Source organism: Varanus komodoensis, unplaced genomic scaffold (genome assembly GCF_004798865.1).
Source record: "Varanus komodoensis strain SLA01 unplaced genomic scaffold, ASM479886v1 scaffold5, whole genome shotgun sequence".
In the NCBI taxonomy this organism is placed as follows: Eukaryota; Metazoa; Chordata; class Lepidosauria; order Squamata; family Varanidae; genus Varanus; species Varanus komodoensis.
In genome coordinates, this window is record NW_025336087.1 from 14,590,579 (window position 1) to 14,617,076 (window position 26,498).

Sequence of the window (26,498 nt, forward strand, 5' to 3'; positions counted from 1 at the left end):
GTAGGTAATGGTGGCATTCTGTCATTTCTCAAACTACTTAAACTTTTGGTTTCCTTTGTGATTTGCTGGGTCCTGTGTCAACCATATATTTGATACCAGGGGGGTGTACCTCAGGAACTAAAATATGTTGAAGCATTGATACTAAAGAGTAAAGCAAAGCCTTCAGGTCAGGGTGTATGCATTGTGTAGCTTGCCTCCGGCAGTGGTCAGGTATTTTCATAATTCTTGCTGTTTGTCACTAGCATCTGATACTCAGAACTGGATTGTCTGAATATGAAGGCTAGCATTTGTCTTAGCACACCAAAATGGTTTATGTATTTGTCTATAATCTGTCATGTTACTATATATCTATCCTGCCTTTTTTCATGAAGCAGCTGCCATAATTCCTATTTCCATTTTATCTTCAGAACCTTGTTAAGTAGGCTATTCTGTGAGTCAGTAATTGCCCTAAAATCATCCACTGAGCTTTGTGGTGGAGCATGGGTGAGATTCCAGATCTCCCAAGTACCAGTCCAAAGTGCAAAACTATACACACTACCTCTCACTGTCGTCAACAAGGGAAGGACCTCCCCCCTTCCTGTGAGAATTATAACCGAGGGAATAACTATGGCAAGACATGAGCGGAGCTGGCTGGTGCCAGAGGTCAGACTAGATGGCCCAGGAGGCCCCTTCTGACTCATTCTGTTTCTATGTTTCTAATCTTGTCCTAACCTGAACATTATCTGATTGGTTGGAAGAAATTGGTGCTTTCATGATGGAATTACTTCCAAGAGAGAACTTGGTGCCTGAAGAGGTGATTTTGGCAAAGCTTTCCCTTCTATTCTCCCACAAGCTACATTGGTTTGTAACCACTCATGCTAGAACAGCAGGGATGATGGGAGGGAACTGTAGGCAGAGGGTGAATTGCCCTTCATTCTGCTGACAGAGGGATGCTTTTAGATAGTGTCATGAATAATCCCTTTAAGCTATCCTCCAAAATAGCTTTTGCAGGACCTTAAGGGCAGCCAATTTTAAATGTGAGCTGTATGGAAGAATGGTTCCTTCTGCCAGTTCTGAATCTGTGACCAATTAATTTCATTGATGAAAACTCTCTTATTATATCATGTTTGCACTCTTTTCTGCCTCCATCCCATACTTGTCTTTTCTAAGACAACCTGAAACTGTTCTAGTCTGCCCATGCATTCTTTTGGTCACTCTTTTCTATACTTTGATTTTATAATACCCTTTTTTTAAAGGTGATTCAATACAAATGTTCACATGAAGTATCCTTTATTTTAATGAAATCATATCAGTGGGGGTGCTTGAGAAGGGTAAAGCTATCTCCTAAGTAGTAAGAGACCTTGGTGTGTGGATCTCTGGCACTGATTGTTCCCCTTCCCTTGCTTTCATCAGCCACATTTTTGGAAATGGGGTGGGTGGGGTGCTGTATTGACCATGCTTGACACATTTTTGTTTAGCATGACTGAAGCACACCAGAAGAGACTGCAGCCTTGGCAAGAAACACCTGCAATATCAGAATCACACTTAGGGCACGATGGTATGCATATTTGGAGCATGCTGGCAGTTGTAGGACTTCTTTCTGTCTAAACATAAGATTGTAGCTTTAATTGCTACTAATATGTGAATAAAATCTGGCTTTTTGAATGTACTATGCTTCAGTAACTGCATCCAATGAAAGGAGTTCTCCATGAACAAATCCATTGCAATAAATGTATCAGTTTACAGATACTACATTACTTTCCTTTTTTTTAACTTTCTGTAGGTGCTCTTATTGTACATATAATTCACAGTATAATTTCAAATTAGAATGCAATCCTGTACATAGAACACAGTGAACAAATGGGCAAAAGATTGTACACGCACACACACACAAGTTTTATAGTATATAAAACTATAACTTGTGACATTTAGCCCACATGGGTATTTCTAGGTTCACATTTTTAATGCAGTATGTTTGTGATAGTGGATAAGAATACCCTCCAACATATTTTTTCAAGAATTTGCATAGGGAAAACATGAACTTAAATACTGCTAAATCAACATTTTCTTCCACCCACCCCACTTTTCTTACTTTATCTGTAAACTCAGTTACTTTAGGCAAAGAAACTAAAATACAGATAAGCAATTCTGGAAGAAGGAAATGATCATGAAATGTATGAATGGAAGTGAAATGGTCTAAGATAACCTAAGAAACTGAAACCTAAAGATTTGATTGACACAGGTGCAAAGTACTAGTAAGTTTTTAAATGCTGCATTCTTTTGTTTTACAATGAAGGGAGACACATTTAACCCAGCAGAAGTTATTTCTGAATAAACAGGCATAGGATTGAATAAAACTATATGGAATGATAGCAGATAAATTCTATGACTATTGCTAAACTTTCTCTGTTTCAGGGGCTGTACTACAACCTTAAACTACTTCGAGTATGGTTACTTTTCCAAACCTGTGTGGTCAAATAAAGGTGGTTGAAGGTATTCTTAAAAGTTGATAACCCAACTCTTGAGAAAATTGCAGGATATACAGTGTTTGTCAATTGTAGCTAAAATATCAGTCTGTCCAAAGTTCAATATCAGGCTGTCCAAATTTAAATTTGCTATAGTTTTTCTGTCATACTAGCTGAAACAATCCCAAAAGAATTTTTAATCTGCAGGTATGGATTTCAGGATTAAGAGAATATTGCAAAAGAAGTATGTTGCAGGAGCAGACACTATGTTTGTTTGTTTATAGCATTTTTATGCCGCCCCCATCGCAGAAAGCCTGTTCTATAGATGAGAACAGACTAGAAGAACACAAATAATGTTTTATATTTTTTTTTCTTGCTCTTTTTCTATGTTTAATGTGAAATACATAGGGATTTTAGTATAACAATATTGCAATTTTATATGCCCTTACCTGGGAGACGGTCCCACTGAACTCAATGAGACTTAATTGTAAATCGGTAAAGTGTACAACTGCACTGTAATTTGCAGTATGTAAGACGTATTATGTATAAATAGTACAGCAGTGAGAGGTAAACTAGATCACTGGTCAAGAATGGCTGGCTTTGAGCCTCAAAAACCTGAGGGTAATTAAGATTAACCTTCTAGCCATCGTGACTGGACATAGCTTAATAACAAAGATCGGTGACCATCTGCGATTTCCTGGCCAGACGGGGGCTGGTAACGATTTCTTGTATAATTTTTTTTTTTTACAAGTGACCGTGTTGGAGCTTTAAACATTGCAGTAGGATGCGAGATGGTCACTTAGACGGCTCCAGCTGTTCAGCCTGAGGCGACAGATCAACTCGTCAGCTTCTGCAGAGTCCACAAACTCACGGAGGGCGCAATTCTATGTAAACATAGACAGAATGCAAAGTTTGTAATTCCCAGCCTACGTGGCTAGGACATGCTGGTTGTTGTGGGCCTTTTTAACGTTTTCGTCCCGTCCAAAATTGCATAGGTTTGTTTCTTGAAGGACTTTAATTTTCTCCACATCCATTATTTTCCTTTTCCCGTATTGGTTGTTGTTTTTTTATATTGCAGGCCTCCGAGCGGGGACTGTTTCGTTTTAGGGTTTGTATGTGAGCCGCTCCGCGAACCTTGGGGCCCGAGACGCCAGATTTTCTTTCTAGGGTTAATTATGCAGTTAACTGATTATGTACAAATGGGGACATCAAATGCGGAGGAAAGCTACAGCCTCCATCAGGTGGATGAGCGATCTTTAGAAGAAAGTCGCTGGCCATCGCTGGATACGGGCACGGGATTAGGCGAGCCGACACGCTCCCCTCAGCGAGGCTGCCGGCCCTCCCCCGCCGGAATGGAAATACACGCAACTGGGCGGCGACATGTTCAAGATACGGAGGCCTCCCCACCATTAGGGGGCGGTAAGTCAAAGTCACCCTGTGCGGGCACCAAGAAGCCGGTTGAGCTCCTCCCGCCGTCCCTGGTGAATGAGGTGGCGGCGGCGACTAATCAAGGCGGCGGCGGCGGCGGCCCTCGCGCCTCCCTTAACGGTGCGCGCACGACGCCGGGATCCTCATGGCTTCTCGGAGCGAGGACGAGGCGGTGCTGTTCAGGCGCGGAACCGGGCAGGTACTGCGCTAGACGGGGCGTCTCGTAGGTGCTTGAAAGGGTTCCCTCTCCTTGCTCTCCTCTTCTGTGGAGACCGTTGTCGGGCTCGTCCGTGCGGCGGAGTTGTGTCTCTGCCCTCGGGCTGCTCGTATCTCTGACTCTCAGTCGAGCAGTTCTGAACAACAATTGTGAGGACGCGGCTGAGTTGAACTTGTGACGGGAGAGAAGACTTAGTTTGGGGAGTTTCATTTTATTTATAAAATGGAAGCAAGGGCTTGCATGAGGTAGTCTAATGCAGCCTGTGATGGAAGGAAGCTCACGAGGTACGCTGCGTGCAGAAGAGGACGTTTGGGCTTGGGTTTCGTGGACGAAAGCCCCCATTTGACCCACGGCACACCGTTCTTAGGAGTGACGGGACTTTGGAAGAGTATTAATGACACTGCAGGCAATTTGCTATTCGGCTTCCTATATACGCACACGTGCGTGCCTTTTGGGCACACCTCAGTACACTGGATCCATCCAGCCAATAATATATTCTAGGAAAAGGTAATAGTGATGTGTTCAAGAAGCCGAGATGGTTGTCTCTAACTCTAGATTTTAAGTTTTATTTAAGGAGAGAAAAAGGAAACCTGAGTTTTATTTTCTTCTTTCTCCACAGAGTGATGATTCTGATATATGGGATGATACAGCACTCATAAAAGCATATGATAAAGCAGTTGCATCTTTCAAGGTAAAGCTCACACTAGAGTTTTCCACCTACTATTAAAAATGTGAATGCAACACAGACTTGTATGGAGATCACTTTTTCTGATACTTGGTATAATTCCAGAAGTGGATAAAATAGAAGGAAGGGAAGAAATTTGTTTATTTTTCTTCAGTCAATGCCACTGTGTGTGGATAATTAGTGAAGCAGTGCTAGTTGAGCATCAAGCAGAAAATTCAAAAGTATTGTTACTAGAGCAGAAATGCAGTAACAAGGAAACTTCTCTTTTTCAATGTGTTAGAAGCACAGGAACCTGCCAGAAAAAAAGCTGTCTCCACTACGAAGTACACTCTGCATATGCTCAGTAGCATTTTTCTTTATTTATTTCTTTATTTTCTTTATTTAATGTTTTCTTTATTTAACGAAGCTGAATTCTATCAAGGGAAACAGGTCCAAGGCTAAAACCTGAATTTATCTACTGCTTGTGTAGTTTCCTGTGCACCTTCTGTCTAAGATCTTTCAAATGAAATATATTTAGAATACTAAATAGTATTCTGTTTAATTTGATATCATACCCAATCAACAATGGAGTCCACATTTCAATTATGTTATCTTTTTCATAATGTAAATAGTAGCAAGATTAATCTTGTTGATAAACTCTATTACTGACAATTCACAAAGAAGTTCCATGTATAGCTACTGAAAAATTAGCTCCACTTTATTAAATGGGGCTTCCTTGTAATTGCATAATTACAATTATGAGGATGCATAATTACAAGGAACCTTTATGCAACCTAACTTTTAAACACAATATCCCAAACTAACCAGACCTCAAAAGTCATAGTCCCCTTTTAGTGAAGATCACATCCTGGATTACTAAAATGTGAGCTAGTTGTACTGATTTTCCCTATGCACGCTCATGAGTGTAGTGAGCGACCCAAAGTGATGCAGCTTTGTCACCCAGGATTAATTAAGTTGCAAGTTCACCAAGCATTTCACTGATGAGCATTGTTAAAAGAATCCCATGTCTTTTAAAAGCATGCAGAGGTTTCTAAGGGCTGCAATGAGCAAATGTGTCATGTAGATGTGTATGATTGGTAGGGATCCTTGACGACTTACCAATTATCTGCTGAATGTACATATTTGTCAAAAATCGAATAGGCCATTAGTAATAGGCTAGGACATGGGATTATCTTATATATTGTAACAGGAACACATCTGACAAGGAAGCAGGAATGAAGGAAATATTTACATAAAGGTATAAAATAATGAAAATTGGTAATCACTGTTAAACATTTTGAAGTATATGTTTTAATCAAAGTATATCTGAGTAATATTCGATATTTAGTTATGGATTGATAGCTGTTTTCTTTACAGTTTTGTTTGGTAGAGGTGTATTAACCACCTGCAAAATTTGTTTTATAGGTATGTTACGACTTAGAAAAAGAATTCAGTGTATCTTTAGTTTGTCTACAAGTTACATTGTTATTTATTAACAGTAATAAAAATAAAATGATAGCTATAACTTGGGATTCAAGGAATGGAAACATTACAAATAATGTATTAATATCTTTTCTTAACAGAATGCTCTAAAAAATGGAGATTGCTCAGAGCCTTTGGATAAAACTGAACTAAATGCTGGGACAAAAAGGAAAAATAACAAAAAGAACAAAAGTAGGAAGAAAACTAATGCTGCGCAAAAGAAACAGGTCATTCTGGAGTGGGAGGAAGTGGTGACAGAATATATTGCTTAGATTTTTTTAATCATGTAATTAGGGTCCTATTTTTTGTCAGAGCAAGAATTGATCCCATGTACAAAATGAAGGAACAAGTGCTGAAATATTCAGGCAGTCAAGTTTCCATTCCGCATTAAGTCTTACAAGGAAATAGCCTGTAACTTACAAATACCTATATTTTGTCATGTGTTCATTTCTGTTATTCCAGTTCTTGAACTTAAAACTTCTACCAGAATTATGCATTTGCAGAAGCTGCTGGCACTTGGATCCTGTGTGATCAGGTGGTGCATTTGAAGAAATATTTCAAAAGAATCATAAAGAATAACATTTTAAAACTGATTGTAATTTTGAAAGTATTCTGATGTTTGATATCAGGGAAAATATCGGTGTCTTGGATTGGGTCTAGAAGTGAGTAAGCAACCAGTGCACTTCTTTTAAATTTGGTGCAAACCTGGCATTTGTACTTCAAATTCTAGTAGCTGATTTCTGCATTGACTGGAAGTTCATGCGGAATCTTGCAAAGACATCCCTGTGCATTTAACTTATCCACTCTGGAGGTAACCAGAACATGGATTACTGTTGCCAGAATATCTTGTTTTAGAATAGCTGCAGCTGCTAAACCAGCCAGAGCTGATAAAAGTGCTGTGTGTTCACTGAGGACAATTGGATCTTTACTGATATTTGATCAAGATGTACCCCAAGCTGCAGAATTACTTCTTCAGGAGGGTTATAATCCTATCCAGAACAAATAGCACACTAATTTCCCAACACATAAAAACATTGCCACAATGTCTCCATCTTTTCTGGATTTGGCTTCACTTTAGTGGTCCCTCATTGAGTCCATTACCACATCCAGTAAAATGTTAACTGTTCAAAATGTGTGCAGAATAAAAATGTTGCAACCATTATAGGCATTTACACAGGAGGGAAATTAGGTTTGTATAGGGAGGTAAGGAAGAATGTTTTTTCCAGAACACCACCGATGTAACTTGGTTTTTTCTTTTACTGTAGTGGAAAATTAATGATGCATGCAGTGCAGTTTGGTCTGAAGATGGTAATGTGTACCAAGCAACTATTACCTCAATTAACTGGAAGAAGGGGACTTGTGTAGTTGTCTATACTGGATATGGAAATAAGGAAGAGCAAAATCTGTTGGATCTTTTGCCACCGATGGATGCTGAGGGAACAAATGAAGAGAGAAGTGCTGCTGAGGTGAGGACAAAGTGTGTATCCAACTGAAATGGAAAAAAAGTTCTTGTGACCATGGTCGTGTAGAGTTAAGAGAAGTCTCATATATTCCGAGTCAACCTTTAAGATCATCCATAGAGGTCCTTCTTGGGGAACCCCTCCTAAAGAAATAAGAGGGACAAGCAACCAGGAGAAGAGCCTTTTCAGTAGTAGCACCCCAACCCCAGAGAAATATGCCTGGCACCATCCTTGCCTTCTTTTCAATGCCAGGTGGAAACCTTTTTATTTTCCAGTTATTTAAATAGTTTGGGTTATTTAATGTGAATATTTATTGAAGATATATAATTTTAATAATTGTAAACCAACCAGAGTGCCTATGGACTATGTATATAAATGTGATAAATAAATACATGTTTTTACTTTTTATACTTTTTATTAACATATGTGAAGTATGGAATTGCATCTATTTCTGAAAGGAGTGGATTTGCTTTTATGTCTCCTGTATATGCTTCATTTGAAGAATGCACTAATTCAGCTGTATCATACTGTTTGGAGTCTTGGTATATATATTACTCACTTTGGAGTTTTGGTATGATGGTATCTTTGATCCCAATTACTGCTCTTTCATTCCCTGAATATATACAGAGTATTCAGTGGCAAGCAGGTCAAATAATAAGAGAGCAGAATTTCTTTCTTGCTGACTGCCTTTGCATGGGATCTTAAATATCAAGCTAGTAGTTTGCCTGTTGTGCCATTAGTGGCAGTGTTTGTTGAAACAAAGGGGACTGTATATATTTGAAGTATGGCTTAGGGACAGCTCTATTATTTAAAAGCCACAAGGTAAAATTCTTAATGTTTAAAAAATCAAGGCAGGAAGAAGACAATAGATAAGTGACAATATAAACGGAACTAGTTAGAAGAGCAGATGTGTATGCAATGGGATGAGTTCTGCCCTTTGGTAGAAATAGGGAATGGGAAGATAAGTTGTGGAAAGTTTGAGTTCCTCATGAGTAAGTTAATGACCTTTAGATGTGTTTAAAAGAAGTTCACAAAAAAGGAACAGAGGAAATGTGTAATATATATGCATAAGGTTTCCTTAGCTGTATATTGTGAATATATAGAGGGATGGAATAAATTGAGTAGGATAATATAAACTGGTGTCCTACAAAAGCAGGGGGGTTGGATCAGTTCCTGGGTAAATTCTGTAAGTTCTATTCTACATGCTTATGGAATCAGCACAGACATTTTAATTTCCATTTGTTCAAAGACTGTTAAACCACTTTTAAACAAAGATTCATATGTATTTTCAGTGCCATGACGTGCAACAAACAAAACAACATTTGCTCCCTATCAAGGATTACTTTTCAGTTCTTACTGGTGCCCCTTCAGTTATTTCAGTTTGTGCCTTCTGCTTATTAGCATGAGAGATATCTCAATATCCTAACTAACCAGTGACTGTGAGGATACTGAACACTACTTTATTGCCCACTGTACAAGTCTGCAAGATACAGACCTTTGTTGAATAAAATCTGTATATTGCTTGCAGGCAGTGTTGCATATATTCTGACCCAAGCTGCAAAGTTTGCAGCTAAGTTTTATACTAATTTTCTCACTGCAAAGTTTTATACTAATTTTTTGGATAAGGATTGTTTTATTTGTACCCATGGAACACATGTGTGATTTTTGTTAGGTTATTGTAGTTATTATATTTCTACTATAATTTTATGGTCTTTAATGTCTTAAAGCTTTTTGTATTTGAAATTGGTCTACATTTTTACTATGGTTTCTCTTTTGTCAAATTTGTGATGGTCTATGTCTAGGAACAATAAAAACATACACAGAAACATTTTTGTTGTAAATATGGATTGAAAATATATCTTGCAAATTCCTTATTATGATTCATTTTGCAGAATGATAATGAGACTCAGTATTCAACAGATGAAAGTGATCTATCCTTCCAGTCTTCTGGAAGCAAACACAATCGTGGAAAATCAACACGCTGGAATTCTCCCTTTCCTCCTCCTCCACCACCACCAGTACCAGGAACAGGAAGGGTAAGCATGGATACAAGTCTGAAGGTTTTCATAGCATATGCTAATGCTCCAGCTATTTCAGAAGAACGGTATCTTTATTCTTTTCACTACAGGTGCCATTCTATCAACAGATTGAGGACCAGAGCTTTAAGACTAGTTAGGGGGAATAGCTGAAACACAGTAGTAGAGTACATGCTTTTTTTCAATTTCAACCCATTGCATCTCCAAGACTCCTGTCTGAAATTGTAATTGTTTCCTGCTAGTCAGTTGAGACAATACTAAGCTAAATGGGCCAGTGGTTTGACTTGCTTTAATGGAGCTTTCCATGCTCCTTTGGTGCCTAAAGAAGAGAAGAGGAAGCCTTGTATCACCATGCAGCATGGTAGATAGGCCCACACAGGTTACAGGCCTGCAGAAATTTTAGCCAGCCTGCTGGAGTCTATCAGAGGAGAAACTGTGGCACAGTTCTTAAGAGTGCGGAACTGAGACTCAGGTGATCTGGGTTCTAGTCTCCGCTCAGCTGTGGAGCCAGCTAGGTGACTTTGGGCCATTTCTCAGCCCAGCCTAGCTCACGGGGTCGTTATTGTGGGGATAAGACTGAGAGCAGGAGGAAGAAGAAAATGTAAGCTGCTTTGAGTCAGTTGTAAGGAAAAAGCAGGGTATAAATCAAAAAAATAAACAAGGAGCTCCATTATGTTTGAAGCAACCTGCTGCATTTCTATGCAGGGGAAAAGACTCTCCAGGTGCTTCTTTTGTTTTTTGTGCTGGGCAGAGAAAAGGGACAGAGTGCTTCTTGCTGTTTATGTCTACCAAATCACTGCTTTAATATGAGATTGCAATACTGCATATTTCAACTAAGTATAATCCAAGCGTGTGTTGTGTTTGACAACCAGTACACATGAAGGAAAAAAATTGAGAAAGAATGTGGTGGCCCTTGAACTTCCATTCCTCATTCAGATTTCACAATAGCCTTCTTTAGGCATTCAGTTTGTCTTAAGTCTGGGGAGTGAAGAGGGCACATGTTCCCTCATAACCCTCCATGAATGCCCAGAAAGTGCTGTTTTCCTGTGTAATACAAAGCAGAGGGGACTGCACAAGTTCTTCTTATGGGCCTTGTGAAGGGGCACAAGTCTCTTGGTTTATCTTGCATACTAATTTTTGCAGCTGTTGCTATAATGTATTTCTTTTATTGCATTTTAAACAACACCAATATAGACTGGAATGAAATTCAGTGGACCTCCACCTTTCTTATCAGGCTGGCCTCCACCATTTCCATCAGGACCACCGGTGAGTGATAGATAAAAATAGTGGTAAAAAATGCATATTCTAGTTGTCACAAACAGGGTAGCTGGTCACCCATTCTCTGGACTGTACCATTGGAGACTGTGCCTGGAAAGTTAATATGCAATGTTACCTTGTAAGTTTAAGTACCCCTAAGAATTGTTTGAAATATCTATAGTGACCATTATTGATAATTGCTAAGCTGTGCAACAAACTGGTATCCCAGTACTGCACAGAATCTTAAATCTCAGCTTGTTTCTTTGAAAGTATCTGCTTCTTTTAACTGATTAAAATGTAACTAGCATGTGAGCTTATTTTTATTCTTTCAAATAAAAGAATCTGTTCTTTCTTACTAAACTTTCTAAGAATTAAAACCAGCGAGTTCAGATCAAACTTATTTTTTTTCTTTTCCTAGTTGATACCACCTCCTCCATTTTTTAGCTCAGACTCCCTTAATGATGATGATGAAGCATTGGGAAGTATGTTGATAGCCTGGTATATGAGTGGCTATCACACAGGCTACTATCTGGTAAGAGATGTGCCCTTTACCAAAAGGCAAGAGTTGCATTATAGTTAGGTAGATTAGGACTCAGGAGACTCAGGTTCTGGTCTCTTCATGGCCAGAAGACTCACTAGATGAATTTTGTTGAACCACTGACTCCTAGCCTAACTTGTCTTACAAAGTTATGAAAATAATATGGAGAGGAGACACTGTGAAGATGCAATAGAAGTAGGAAAATACTGACATTTTGCCACTTTTATCACCACGGAATAGACCCTGTAATGGCTGTAAACCGTGTTCATGATTCATCTCATGAGCTCCACCTGTGTTCTAGCCATCTCCCCTCTTGCTTCAAAGAGTGTGTAGGAGCGATTGTGTCAATTGTCAAGTCATTTCCACATTCCACAGAGCAAGTTGGGCTTTGACACAAGTGCCAGCCATGTCAGATGGATACTTCCCCAGAGACTGTTGGAAACACCCCAGATCCATCAGTCTCTGCAGGTTACCATCTTAATAGGTCCCCCTATTAATAGGTCCGCCTATGGCAGAGGGGGAAATGGGCCAACATTCTAAACCTCATCAGAAAGTGGTCAGACCATGAAAACAGGATTAATGTTAATCCCTCCACATCTGATCCACCATCTTCCGGATCTGTCAAAAAGACCATGTCCAGAATGTGTCCTGTGTGATGCATTGGGCCAGTCACATGGTTTTTAACCCTAGCCCTTGCCCTTCCAATTCCTTTGAGTATCGAGTACCATCTGTTAAGACACAGTGATTTCATCACCTCAATGAACTTTAAACAGTTTAGAGAATCAGGCTTGATTTGTTCAGTCCCAGATAACAATTTGGTCTTCATTTGCCTTTCTGTATCCTCTTTTGTGCAGGGTTTAAAGCAAAGCCGAATGGAAGCTGCCTTGCGAAGACATACCCACTCAAAGTAGCTGGTGTGAGTACTGCATTTAGTTTTTGCTTTAACTTGCAGTAGAGGGAAAGCTGTATTTATTTCATCTTGAAGGTGTATATAATCACAAGGCTCTTCATTTTGCTTGTGAGAAAACAGGAATAACATGACTCATTGTGTTTTCTTGGTGGCTTATGGAAAATAATAGCATCACATAAATGAGTCCAAGCTTGCTACACAGTAGCTTTTACTAGCAAAAACACTTTTGCGTAGAAAAGGAATGGGTGACCACACATCAGATTTTCCACTTATTAGTGAGACATATAAAGTTTTAGGTGGAACATTAGCTTAAGTGCTCTGAGCTATAGCTGAGTCTCCTACTGGGGAGAGTGCTTTGAGCACAGAAAGAACCATGCCAGCTGTCTCTGAGCTCTGTGCTGCCCTGACATGAAGTATGCTAGCAGTGCCTAAGCCTCTTTCCCTCATGCTCCAAGGTAAGACAGATTGCTAAAACAACCATGTCAGTGTTTTGCAGGATAGGGGGAACATGGAAGCAACCTTCACCTCCACACTCTTTTTGCACTGCAAGTATGTCTGTACTCATCCAAATTCAGAGGGTTATGAGCATCCTCATTTGACTGCACCCTTAATAGCCTTATCATAAATAGTTCTGCTAAAATGAATTAACTGTATTAGAACATCTCTTGAGAGTAATATTTAAAAATGTCTCCTACAGCAAGGGACAACTCCCGTCTACATTGGTCAGCAAAGAAACTTTCATGGCTACCAAGATTACTGAATGGATAACCCAGAAAAGGAGGCACCACTTACACCATTGGTCAGCAACGTTATTTCACAGCTTAGGCGGCCACTAAATGGATAACCATCTGGTGATCATGTCTTCATAGTAATTAGGTGCTTGTTCTGGATTAAATGAACTATTCATGTTGTGCATTCTGAGGATTTAGGCTAACCTTGATTCTTAAAAGTGAACTTCCAAGATGTAGCTTATCTTCACTTTTGGTTCTACAGTGACACTATGCTGATGAAAATTACTTGCTAGCTGCATGTAGCAGTGGTGACCTGAACAGAAAGTGCACAGATGTTTGTCTAAAGGCCTGAGTTGGACCACTGGTGTTAAGTTGAAAGAGACATTACTTATCAGTTCGGCTGCACAGATGGTTTAAAATACTGCTCAATAAAAGTAATTTTTTCAATTTGATTTTCTATTTTTTTCTAGGAAACATTACAAAATATCTAAAATTGTAAAATATTATGTCTTATATTTGTGATGACAAAATTATATCCTTCTAAGATAATTGATCTTTTATTTGATATAATGAGCATTTGAAACATTTAAATGTTTCAACACATAGGCACATCAGAACCATTTTGGTAACTGAAAATCTGATCAATCTTAGTTTTTTCTGTTTTTTCCTAAGAGCTTAGCAGTAAAAGTACACTAATGCAGAATAAAATAATGGGACTGAATCCCAAGAAAAAATATAGAAGAGGGTGGGCAGAAAGTGACTTCCGCCCCCTGTAGCCCCCGCAAAACATCATCTTAGTTGTTGAGAACTTTCCTAATTGAGGAAAGGGGGTAGTTACAAAATCAGGCAGAAGCTCACCTGTTCTTTTCTGCAATCTTTTCTCGAACTCCTGCTTTTCAGTACCTGATCTTCTATTAAACGGACTTTGAGCTTAAAATAACAAGATTTATATGTAAAAACTTACATTAAACTTATAGTTACCCTTCCCTTATTCCTAATAGTTTGAAGTTTAGCTTTTGAATTCTTTTCTCCTTTTCTCTTTTTCCTAACAAATCAAGGTTTTCCCCATTATACTTCCATACCTAATAATACTGGATCAAGGCTTATACACTGGGAATGCTTGGTGAGAAATTGCACTTTTCCTGACAAGCAATTATCTGTTCATAGATATATAAAAGTACAAAACATAGTACACTGACAAATTACTGTGATTGTGCTAGATTCATCTAAAAGTTGTTGCATAAAATCATAATAAGATTAAATATTTTGTAAAGAATTTGTAATACCTTGGTTTAACAAGATAAATGTTATATTTTAATTGTCTAAACCACTGGCTAAAAATTATGGTAACTAAAAAATCTGCCCATTTTTTAAAGCGGGACTACATCCTTCGGTGGATGCAGAGAGAAGTCCACTATCAAGCCTGAGAAAAGAGCTTAGGGCACAGTCCTATCAGGATGTTCATAAGCCCCTGAACTCAAGATGCTCACAGACATCCAATCCAGAATGGGAGGAGCAACAGAAGTGATCTTGAGCTTCTTGACCTCCCATCTTGCATTTCTCTTAGACAGGTGTTTTTTGCCTATTTAGCTGGAAAATCTTGGAGGGAGATGGAGGGAAATTAGCCTCACTGGTCTCATCCACTCTATGCTTACCAAAATGCCCATTTTACCCCCTCTGAGGTGGCTTTCTTAATTTCATAGAGCAGATTGTACAGTCCTTTGTGCACTGATTCCCATTTCTGAGGTTAGAGTACAATCTCTAAATCTTGTATTTGGGAATATGTAAAATCTTGTGGCCCCCTCAGACATTGTGTAGGGGCCATGGGATTTTCCTCATAGTTTTTGTACATTCAGACTCTCATACTCATTTAAGCAAGTAATAATGTTCACATACTGCATTTTCTAACAAACAGAAAGAGGTGTAGTTTATAACAAGTGTATGCACCCTGTGCTCTGATTAAAATGCTCCTTAGTAGGCCTTTTCGTCCTTAACCACCCAGAATATAAGTGTTTGGAAATTACTCCTGTCGCTGTGTTTCTTGAAAAAATAATGCAGAGCCAGAACTGTTATTTGGTGCTTTATCAACGAAAAGCCGCACTTCCTGGCACCTGATGCGCTCGGTCCTAGTGGGTTTTTTGTTGTTGATTTGGCAAGCTCAGAATATTGTCTCTGATGTGTCTGCACACTCCATGAAGGCAAGATGTGAAAGAAGTCAGATTTATTTGTGACCACAACATGCAACCTGTGCTTGTCACCCATGCTGCTGTTGTCACTGCCTCAGTTTGACTTGCTGTATAACTCTAATATTCCATTGGCATAATGCCAGGAGTTCTTCAGGTATACCTTGTCATTATGGCAGCATATCTCAAGTTCCAGCAAGACAACAGAGCTTCTGTCATGTTCATTTGACAGTGTGTTCCTTAGTTTCATGTTTCAGTACTATTTTAAAAAATTGTCTGTTCTATAAGCTACATTGCAATTAACTTCCTACTCTGTTGACAGTATTGACCTTGTTCAATGACTTTATTGGCTGTGGTCCATCAGTGCCAGTGGGCATAACAAAGATGGGAAAAGTGGCATTGACCCAGGCAGTGATTTAAAAAGAAAAATCACAATCTTAAAAATATATAATCTTTAATTTGCACTGAAGTGCTCCTTCATTCATATGTATTACTACATCATTGTGCATGAAATATAAAGCCCTCCCCCTCCCTAAGTTTAATGTTTGCTATGGAACAGAAGTGCTTCATTTCAGGGTGGATGCGAAATACTTCTAAAATGGCAGTGAAATGGAAAGACAGATACTTTAAATGATTTATTTAGTATTAGAATTTTCTTCCATTTAAGCATGCAGAGATTTGAATTTTAAAAATAGAGCAACAAAAACATGCTTGCCATAATTAAAATAGATAAGATAGTTAAGCAAAAGGCATTCACTAGAAGTCTATAGTAAGGAGTGATAAACAGTGATAGGCTCACCTGCCCATTACGTTAGACATGAAGAAACCACACCTCTTGGAAAGATGGTGGTATAGCAGTAAAAAGTGTCCACACCTCTAATAATTGCATTATTGCTCTAACAATTACTGTTCTGCTTTTCTTCAAAAAGTCATATTTTCTAAAAAAAAAAAAATGCAGTGGGAAGCACAGGAAAACAATGCCTCCATCATGATAATTATGTGGATTTGCTCTGCAAAAGGAGTCCATAAACTGGCAATTCCAATAATTGAATATTTTAACTAATGTTTACATAGTTAAACCCATTACTTTTCTATTCATTTATAATTGGTGAAACTGGCCACGTCCATTTCCACGTCAGTTCTAATCTATTTGACTGGGGATGATGTTTCTTCATGATATCAAACATTTTTAGGTCTTCCTCATCAAACAACCAGCCTATCATGCTAATTATGCTGAGGCTGGGCAGTCTGGAGACACACTGGACAAAAGACTTCACAGTTGCTGCTTGACATTTGATTTGATGGGTGAAAATGCGAAAGAAGTCCACCTTGTGCAACTTCGGCATATTAGACAGTATTTGAAAGAAATTTCTCCAAGCTTCTTCTGTAATGTTGTGATTTGTCCGGAGGAGCAGGAATTCAAGGTTTTGGAAACCTCCATCATCTGCTATTTTTGCTATACAAAAAATACAATACATAGGTGAATAATTAAGGAAAATTATTTTGGATTGCAATTACTATCATTAGCAACAAATGCATTGTAAGGGAAATTATCCTATTTGCAAAGTCAGCATAAGCTGTTGTTATATTTTAGAAGAGATACTCCTAGTTTTCAGATAGCACTGTTTTGCAAGCACTAGCAACAAGTATATTGTTTCACATATTTATAATGGTTTTAAAAGAATATGCGTAAGAACATTCACTTTGGTTTAATATACGTAACACTCATTATTGCTTTGATCTTACTGAGATAGGATCTGTTGAACCAGGAGCAGCTGGTAGCTGTGGTACTGAATAACACACTTAGCTTGCAATTAACTGCATAGAGAGAGGATAGTTGGGTTGACAGTTGCTGACAATCATCATGCAAATGCATTACCTTCTTCATAACAACACAGAAAATTAATTCTGTTTGGTGATATGAATGGGGTGAATTTCCATCATGAGCCAGTAACTCTGGACCAATTACAGAAATTGTGCTGACACACAGAGTGAGAAAATGGGTCTGGTATACATGCTGGAGCCAATGAGAGAACTGAGTTAGGAAACAGACCACAAAAGGTTGCAGAGCTGTCTGCTGAGTTAGTGAAGAAACTACCAACGAATGGTGGTTAATTCTCAGGGTGGTTTGGCATGACATGCAAACCAGCCCAGTAACTGAGATCAGAGGATGGACTATGCTTATAGAAAAAAAAGAGTCATGAATTTTTTTTGCAAAGATCAAACTGGAAAGGTCATGGGGAAAGATCTGATCTAAATAGTATATGCAATGGTTAATTACATTAAAGCAGAATTTATCTGAAAGCACATGTTTGTTATCTAGCATGATTACCTCTTGATGTACACATGATACTCATCTTTTAATATTTATTGAACCAAATTTCTGAAGTTTACACGGCGCAGTTATTTATTAGTGTCAAAAGGCAAGGCCAGACCAACTATAAGATACAGTTGCTGAATTATGTAAAGTAGTGATACAGCTGTGACTAGCACCATCAACCTGAAGCAAGGTTATCTCAAGATTTATTTTCAAAAGACTCACCTATTTCCAGCAGAGCCTCATCATTTAAACACTCATTGAGCTCCAACTTTCGAAGGTTTGGAAAATGGGAGCATTGCTGAACAATCAGTTTAGATTTATGACTTATTCCTTCCCCAATAGTTAGAGAAAGCTCCTCCAAATTCACAAGAGAATTCAAAGCCTCTGCTGAAAAGTAGAAATAGAAGGATTTGGAAACACTATTTACAGCATAATCCTATACATGTCTCCTCAACTGTAACTCACTTGAAGCAATAGGACATATTAAGTAATAAGATTGAAGAAGCCTGTGTTCATCTTCACAGTCACATTGCATTACATATAAGGAGTCTGTGCTTTCATGAAGCCTCCTTCAGGAAATGTATATATCTAAGGAACGTTTGGTGGGAACCCAACTAAAGCAGGCAGTGATCTAAACTGCACAGCACAACAATTCACTGTGGGTCAATTTACTCATGAGGATTCTCATATTGTGCCGGGCATCCAGCTTGTCATGAGCTGTTGTGTAGTGTGAGCCCAGGTGGCAACCTTCAAACAACCACCTGGGTTCACCAAAGACAAAAACTGTTCTCTCAGGCACCAAGCAAATTGGATGCTCATGGGTGCCTGGCATGATGCGGCAGTCCCTGAAGGTGAATTATCCACCAGTAAGCTGTTGGAAGGTGCAAGCAGCTATGAAGTAACTAGGAAAAAGGAAAACCAAGAATAGCACTCCCTAGGGTACAATCCTGAGTATGTTTAAACAGAAAAGTCCTATAACTCCCAGCATTCTCTAGCATGCTGGGAATTGTAGGACTTGTTTTCTATTTGAACATACATATGCTTGCACCCACACGTCTTGGAAGCCTCCACATTCTGAGGCCTTTAAGATTTCTATGCCAATCTCAGAAAGGCAGGCAGTGTGGTTCTCTCCAAGCCAGCTGCAGGGAGTCTCTTAACTCCCCATTCAAAGCTTGGAGTGTTTACCATGCTCTGAACGATTCTAGGAGCAATCCTATGGTGCCTCAGACACTCACCCAGGGATCACAGCATTGCTCTTTCTGTGGCTTTCTGTGGGTTTTATGAAATGGCTGTTGCTTATGTCAACACACATTTTTTGAAAGCTCCAGGGCAATACCTGTTATGATGACTTTAAAATCCCAGTCAACTTCACATATTCCCCACCCCAAGTCAGCTCACACCAAAATTCAAAACTGTTTATAAAGACTGAGAGAGTAAACCATACCAAATGCTATACAGGCTTCCTTGTTAATGAAATTTAATCTTTCAAGATCCAGGACCTTTAGCCCAGTAAGATTTGGCAAAGCAGCAGCTGCAACAGAAATAAATAGGATTATATATCACTTTTTGCAATGCTGAATGCTCCAGGTCACTTTTTATTCCCTTGCTGACTCATCTCTGTTTCTCTTCCTGATTTAATTCTGTATTCATTTAATTTTCTTATCTATTTTAAATGTATATCCCTCTGAGAAATTTTTAGAAACTTTAAGCAGCTTCAGAAGGATTCTTGTTAAAATCACTGATCAAGTAAACCTTTGGTTCTTGTTACATTAAAGGGAAACTGGAATATTTATGGCAGCCTCCTATTATATTAGGTGAACAGTCCATTTTTTTGTGAATGAAGTAACTAAGATCTCCAAATGTGAGCCAAGAGCGCCTTTCACTACGGTTGTAGGCCCCACTGTGTGCCTGCACTGGTTGCTCTACTCAAGTTGGCCCATAAGTCGAGAAAGCAGGTTATGTTTTTTGGTAGGTAGAAACCAGCAACATTGTTTTGAGCTGAGTGTGTATAGGGAGTTATACCACGGGTATATTTCTGCTCCTGTGTACTGTAGCATGTAAATATAAATAATATCAAGACTGGATGTATGCCAAGTGCCACAAGGAGAGGCTCCCACGCCATGGGGTGATGCCACAAGGACAGGTTCTCAGGCCAAGGGAGCTGTTGGCTAAGTGGGTTTCAGGAGGAGTGACCTGATGATCTGCGCTAGCCATAGTGAATGAGGTAAGGAGTGAATGCTGAGTAATGATGGATGGCCCTTTTATAGCAAAAAGGTCAAGCATGAGAGTGCTTTTAAAAGTATATGCTCATAATTTTTATCTGACCACCATGATCCCTCAACGAAACCAAACATCAGTGCAAAGCACCTGAAGAGATTTCCCCATAATATTAGGCAAAACAACTCTGCAAATATGACTATCCTTGTCTCAAGTCAGCGCAGTAAACAACCAGGAGGTAAATGGAAAAGGTCACCAGTTACTTGGAAATTATCCCATCAATAGCAGTCAGCAAACACAAACACATTTTACCCATAGAAAACTGATGTGGTCACATATTGGACAGCAATAGTTAAGGTCATCAAGAGCAAATAATCTTGTATCATGTAATTAGCATATGTCTGAGAAACCATGGGAGCCTTCCCATTCCCATAGGAGCGTGTCCAAGGAAAAGAGTAAAAGAACTAGGGACTTAAAAATGGTAGTGCACAAGCTTAAAACACTGTCCTGGCAACCCAGCCTGGAACTTGGAATAATACTTACACCCTTCCTACCCATGCAAGGGACTGATGTTGAGCATCTACTGCACAGGACAACTGACAGACCGGGAATAGCCTTGGATCCCTGCTCTTCTGTTAGCTGCTCCCTATCCATAGGGTATTGGCTGGGAGGTTATTCAGCTCTTAAGAATATTGAGTAAGATTGCAATGCAATAAGAATATTTGCTGCCTAGAAACACGGGGCTAAGAGTTTTGTACCTGCTCTGTATTTTCTTCTGAATAAACTTTTCTTTGCTACTAAGTGTATTGTATGTCTGTCTGAATGTAAAGCCAGGGTGTGTGCCACTTGGGCAGTGTGACCCAAACCACTGCAAAAGATCCCAAACCTTCTGAGGTTTCTGGGAAAGCATCCCAGTACTCTCTTGAATAGTCTCCCAAATGTATTTCAATGTATTTATTTTTTTCAGCTGGTTTCACATTTATTTTTGTATTTTATTTTCAGTGTTACATGTAACAGCTCAAGGATCTTAGGACACTAAGTAGTACACAAATAGTTTAAAATAAATTAAATGATACTAAAATAAAATGAGATGGTGAGGTGAGGTGAGGTGAGGTGAGGTGACCAGGCTATCCTAGAATGCTCTATATATGGCAACCTTACCCTAGCCAGCCTCCATTATGTCTTTATGGAAAATTGTTCATTTCTTTTATTTGGAAAAGCTCTAAATCCAGAGATGCCTGAAGCAAGTGTAATCTCTTGGATTATAAAAGGGTTTGCAGTACCTGCTTTCTAGCAAGTCTTTTATGGCATCATTGCCCTTTCTCATTTGTGGAAGTTTACAGGGGGTCCGGACAATAGCATTTTTAATGGAGATTCTCTTCACAGTTATCATACAGCTTATTCTGCATTTTTCCATAATGCAGAAAACAAATTAAGGAGAAAAAGACAGAATGGGCTGCACAATGCTTTCTGATTGCTCGCACCAGGAGGCCTGTGCCTGGAAGCATCGGGAACCAAGTAGAACAACTTTGCATGTACAGCTTTCCTGACATCCAACATTGGTCTGTACCTGAAATACAGTGTGGCATAAACAGAGAGGAAGAAGAAACTGGATATAGCATCTAAAGATGTTTCAAGGCAAGAAATAAATGCCTTATTGCTGTGGTATGTTTTAAACTGTAGATTCTTAAAAAACAAAGTATCACTTTTTTACTGAGTAAAAATATAATCAATAATTGGTATTTTAAAAGTTGCTTATTACCAAGGGAAAACAGGTCTTCATCCCCAAACGGCAATCCAGTGAGTTGTATTTCTGTTAGCATCTTGCAAGAGGACAATGCTTCCATAAGAGCCCCCAAAGCAGAAAAGTCTGAATTTTTTAGATGAAAAACTGAGAGATTCTGAAAGTTCTGTATAAATTCAACTGCAAAAGGGAAGATAATTTACAATGAGAAGATTACAGTCACTGATAACATGCATAGGTGTACACATGAACAACATGAATAATCCATTTTATCTAAGCAAATGCTCTAAGCATTCTGTGCTCCCAACTCAATCATATTTTATTTTGAACAGTTTGCAGCTTCTGTAGTGAACTTCATATTAGAATTTGGAGATAAGAAAGGAAGTCATTTGGTCAGTGACAAGAAGCCATTCCACATGTAATGAAAGAAAGGTGATTTCAGGACATAAAACATAATAAGAGAGTGTAGGCGTTCATCAGAATTCTCCTGCAGAGATTCACCTTCAGTAAATAGAAACAGTCCTCCAGTGAGAAAGGTCTGCATGCATGGGGTGATGCCTTCCCCCCAAAATACTGACCGCTGCTTCTGTGTTACCCATTTAACCAAATGTGTAATTGAGCTTCATAAATCACAGCAGCTTAATTGGACAGTTACAGTTGATAAATGTTCACATTTAAAGGGAATTTTTTAAATGTTAAACATACAGGTTGCTTTAAAATAATTTTTAAACACCCTCAGTGTCCAAAACAGCAATCTGAAGCCTTTAAGCTCACCAGGAAGGAAAAGGTGATTTTCCATTTGGCATGGCTGAGACCAGTATGTAAAAGCCTTGCCAGGAAAAGTAGAAACAAAATCTACTTATACCCTGAAAAATGCTCTCGATGTCCTGTTTATTCCTCCAAATCTATTATTCTCAAGTTGGCCACATACATGTGTATCCCTGTTGCAGCACGCACAAATCAAGATGAAACTGGGAAAAGTATAAACCAAAAGAAGTACACGTATTGGACATGGGACAAGGTGCACATTCATAAATTTTTTTAAGTGTGCTTAAACTGACCTCTTATTTTGAAGGAAAAGTGGCCATGGATCTGGAATGTGCTCCCACTCCAGACTGGGGGTCCACACTGGGCCCCTGCCAAAAGTTACCTTTTTAGCTTTTACTTAATCCCGAAAGTGCAAATTTGCTGTATATGTTGACATACGAAATATGCCACAGTAAAATCTTTTAACTGAATGAAACTTCATTCAAGAATATTGTATTGAGCAACAAGATATACAAAGGAAAGATTCAGATGTCGCCATTTCTTATGCTAAGAAAATGGAGCATGTTCCTTCAGTGAATATTGGTTTCTGAACAAGTTTGTACAGGATTGCAAATTGAACTGAAGAACAGAAGTGCTTTGGTCTTCTTAATTGAATTTGGATTTACACTGCAATCCTAAACATGCTTACACAGAAAAATTCCTACTGAGCTGCCTAATAATTATGTTCAAGATTGCTGCATAAGTCATATAAAAACCAGTAAAACAAATTAGTCATGGCTAAGTTAAATTCTATTGCTTTAAGTGGGACTTAGTAATAGCCAAATTTAGCCGGATTGCATGTTCCTGGGGTATGATATCATTTAAGTATGCTTAAATCCCTCTAAAACCAGTTGGACATGCAAAAAATCCTATGTATATTTAGTGACATAAAAATAAGTGGGTACTAGGTGAAATCAAAGCACAACTTTCCAAAGAAGCAAAAATGGCAAAACTGAGACTATCACAGTTTGGACAGATCATGAGAAGGCAGGACTCCCTGGAGAAAGTTGAAGGCAGAAGAAGAAAAAGACAACCAGATAAGGGGTGGGTTGACTCCATAAAGGAAACTATTGCTTTGAATTTAGAACAGCTAAGCAAGGATGTACAGTACACATTTGCAAATGCGTTGGAAAAAAGTTGATTGAATTCCATGGTGCTTACTTCTGAGTAGACATGTTTACGCAGTTACATTTATCAGAATTATATCCTATATTTACCTAGTCTGGGACAACTGCTTTTAAATTGAACATTGTAGATTAGCAATTTCTCTATTTTGTGAAGATTTTTGAAGTCTTCTGGGATTATGTCAAATATAAATTGAGCATCACATAGATCCACTATCAGTTCCTTCAAGAATGCATATTTGTCCAAATTTACAAAGAGGGTTTCTGAAATATACAAGGTAAACAGTTAAGTAGACAGTACTGGTCTCTGCACTTTATATGTAGGTTACGATTCCTCGTTTTCCAGCTAGTACGTACATTTAAATTGTTCAACATGTTTCTGTATTAAGTTGTTGAGGATTTTTTAAACCCCTTGCATTTGGTTGGTAAGCTACCAACCAAAAGGCATTATATAGCTTTTCTGTCTTTTCTTTATAATGAATGTTCCATGGTAAGAAAATGAATAGGATAAATAGTGGTGAAAATATGTGAAGTGAAACCAGAAATAAATTTGTGAATTTTGAAAATATTTTATGATATTTTTGTATTGCTCTTATGAACTGCTATAAACTGTTCAGAGAGCTTTGGCTATTGGGTGATATAGAAATTAAATAAGTGGCAAGAACAATATGAAGTATTTGAGACATCTACCCAGAATGTTTATTAGCTGCTTACTCTTCAATTTTACATAAGTTGTCATAATGGTTTTTAAGTTTATCTTTATTTCCACCAGCTGTGTAACGGTTTATCAATCCTGTATTATTATAGGAAGAATAATTTTACTTGTAACTCAGACAAAATTAAGGCATTGTTGGTGCAATTTGGAACTTTATCCCAGGCAAAACACCTTACAGTCAACTAGAGTAAAACTAAAATAATTTGGGGGGTTTGGGGAAGAAGCCAAGGAAACGTGTGTGGCTCACAAATGGCCATAATACTGCACAGCTTTAAGACATTTAGATACTTGAGAACCTTGCTGCATGAGTGAATGATACAGAATCAGTATAAAGCTGTGTTTAGATTAACAGCAGATCAGTCAGGCCAGGTAACTGATCATTTTTCGCACAGTAAAAGGGGGCGATTGATAGTGCTGTGAATTTGGTATTGTCCAGATCTTGCATGGTGCAGAGTTCAGGAGATGGTATGATTTAAATTCTTTGAAAGTAATGCAAACACATTTCTGTTTCACCAATGCTGCTTTTACAGGGGAGTTTCTTACACAAAATACATTACAGGTATATTTTGTACTGAAACAGCCCTTGGTATTCACTGAATATTATGTAAACTCTTCTAAATACTTACTTGCTGGATGGAAATAGAACATAAATTATAACCAAAAGACTGATATTACAACAGTAGAGGGATAAACACTCACCCCCTATAATGCAATGGATTGAGGATTTTACACTGCTTTTAACACTTGAACAGGAGCGTATAGATACCACCTTCAAACTGCTATTTATATATCATTTGATATGGGAGTGCCACCATTTTTTTTCCTTCAACTGATACACTCTTAATTTGTTTTGTACAGTTTACTAAGGGCAAAATAAAAGGAAGCCTCTTGCTTCATCGTGGCCTCTTTGCATCACACATATGGGTGCTGCGCCTGCACAGTGCCTAGGCCGGAAGATTAGAAAGCTAACAGTTTTTGGTGGGAAACTCCGCTCCCCTCCCCCTTGGTAGTATAAATAGGGTCGAGTGTCCACCATTTTACTCAGTCTTTGCGACCACCGTTCACTGTGCCTCGTGCCTGTTCGTCTCTCGCTTAGATCCTCTTGTTCACTGTTCGTTTTACACTTTTTATATATCTTGTCTCTATCTTCTTGTACTCCAAGTTTTTTCTCTTAACCCGTTCTTTCTTTGAACCTTTCGTTCCTATTAATATATATATGTGTGTGTGTGTGTGTGTGTGTGTGTAAAATCTTACCCTCTGCACTGTCTTCTCTTTTCCTTTTCATGATGGCACAGCGAGCAGCATTCCACAAATGCATTGAATGCGGTTCCAAAATGTCGCCCGCGGATCCTCACGATCTATGCCTCCTCTGCCTTGGCGAGGGGCATGGAACCGACAAATGCGGCCACTGCTTGGCGTTTACCAAGCAAGCTAGGAAGAATAGGGAGAATTGTCTCTGCAAACTCCTATGGGACCAGGCTTTGATGCAATCGGACCAATTGGTCTTAAGGCCTGGCTGCTCTTTGGCCGCACCCTCTCAGCACTCCGCCCCTACTGCTGGTGCGCCTTCGAAGCGCCCTGCTCCGGCTTCTGCCGCTCCTCCACAGCTTCCTTCGTACGAAGGCGCCACCTCTATGGAGGCTCAGCAGCTACCTTCTTCCCCAGCCAAGAAACGGGAGAAGCATAAGCATGCTGGCTCAGATAAGCCCTCTGTGCACAAGAAGCCGAGGAAGGAAATGGTGGACAAGCCCACCCATAAGGGCAAAAAACCCAACCACCCCAAACATCATGGTTCGGGTTCATCAACAGCCCTGGAGGAGCCGCTTAGGGAGTCCATTTCTGATGAAGAGATCAGAGACTCCCCACCAAGGGAACGCTCTCCGACTCCAATGCCCGCAGCTGAGCCACCTGCAGATTTGCCATTGACTCCCAGACGTCGAAGCTGCTCATCTGAGCACTGAGATGAGGATTGGCCAATGTCGGGAAATGGTGTTTTCCCTGGCTGGGGTGATTACCAACCATATGCCTTTTACCCACGGGACCGTCAGTCACCATGTGGTGTAGTGGTTAAGAGCATGGGACTGGGACTCAGACGATCTGGGTTCGAGTCCCCGCTCGGCCATGGAGCCAACTGGGTGACTTTGGGCCAGTCACAGACTCTCAGCCCAACCTACCTCACAGGGTTGTTATTGTGGGGATAAGATGGAGGAGGAGATGTAAG

General features: G+C 39.1%; 2 protein-coding genes across 3 annotated transcripts in view; one reads left to right on the forward strand and one right to left on the reverse strand.

Annotated features, from left to right (window-relative positions):
- Positions 1-3,913: 3,913 nt before the first annotated feature.
- Positions 3,914-13,614, forward strand: LOC123031444 (survival of motor neuron protein-like). Of its 2 annotated transcripts, none has more exons than XM_044446433.1 (9): positions 3,914-4,071; positions 4,709-4,780; positions 6,337-6,462; positions 7,501-7,701; positions 9,588-9,731; positions 10,926-10,997; positions 11,407-11,520; positions 12,381-12,442; positions 13,430-13,614. In XM_044446433.1, exons 1-8 carry the CDS (start codon positions 4,018-4,020, stop codon positions 12,435-12,437), a joined length of 840 nt encoding a protein of 279 aa, XP_044302368.1. In that variant the 5' UTR covers positions 3,914-4,017; the 3' UTR covers positions 12,438-12,442; positions 13,430-13,614. The 2 variants fall into 2 exon arrangements, with proteins under 2 accessions (XP_044302368.1, XP_044302367.1); XM_044446432.1 differs by having other exon boundaries at positions 3,915-4,071; positions 13,134-13,614.
- Positions 13,615-15,749: 2,135 nt separating this feature from the next.
- The window catches only part of LOC123031443 (NLR family apoptosis inhibitory protein), a 33,501-nt gene continuing 22,752 nt past the window's right edge, over positions 15,750-26,498 (reverse strand). Inside the window, exons 11-15 of the mRNA XM_044446431.1 lie at positions 23,656-23,826; positions 21,650-21,811; positions 19,115-19,201; positions 17,893-18,057; positions 15,750-16,806 (exon numbers count right to left, since the gene is read on the reverse strand). Of these exons, the coding sequence (XP_044302366.1) occupies positions 16,442-16,806; positions 17,893-18,057; positions 19,115-19,201; positions 21,650-21,811; positions 23,656-23,826 (950 nt within the window). The 3' untranslated portion in view covers positions 15,750-16,441. The remainder of the gene's footprint in view (positions 16,807-17,892; positions 18,058-19,114; positions 19,202-21,649; positions 21,812-23,655; positions 23,827-26,498) is intronic.

Excerpts from the sequence above, each read along its gene's own strand:
- LOC123031444 (XM_044446433.1), top strand. The coding sequence starts at position 4,018 with ATGGCTTCTCGGAGCGAGGACGAGGCGGTGCTGTTCAGGCGCGGAACC. Across the intron at positions 4,781-6,336 it reads AAGCAGTTGCATCTTTCAAG|AATGCTCTAAAAAATGGAGA; the intron begins GTAAAGCTCACA and ends TTTTCTTAACAG. Across the intron at positions 6,463-7,500 it reads ATGCTGCGCAAAAGAAACAG|TGGAAAATTAATGATGCATG; the intron begins GTCATTCTGGAG and ends CTTTTACTGTAG.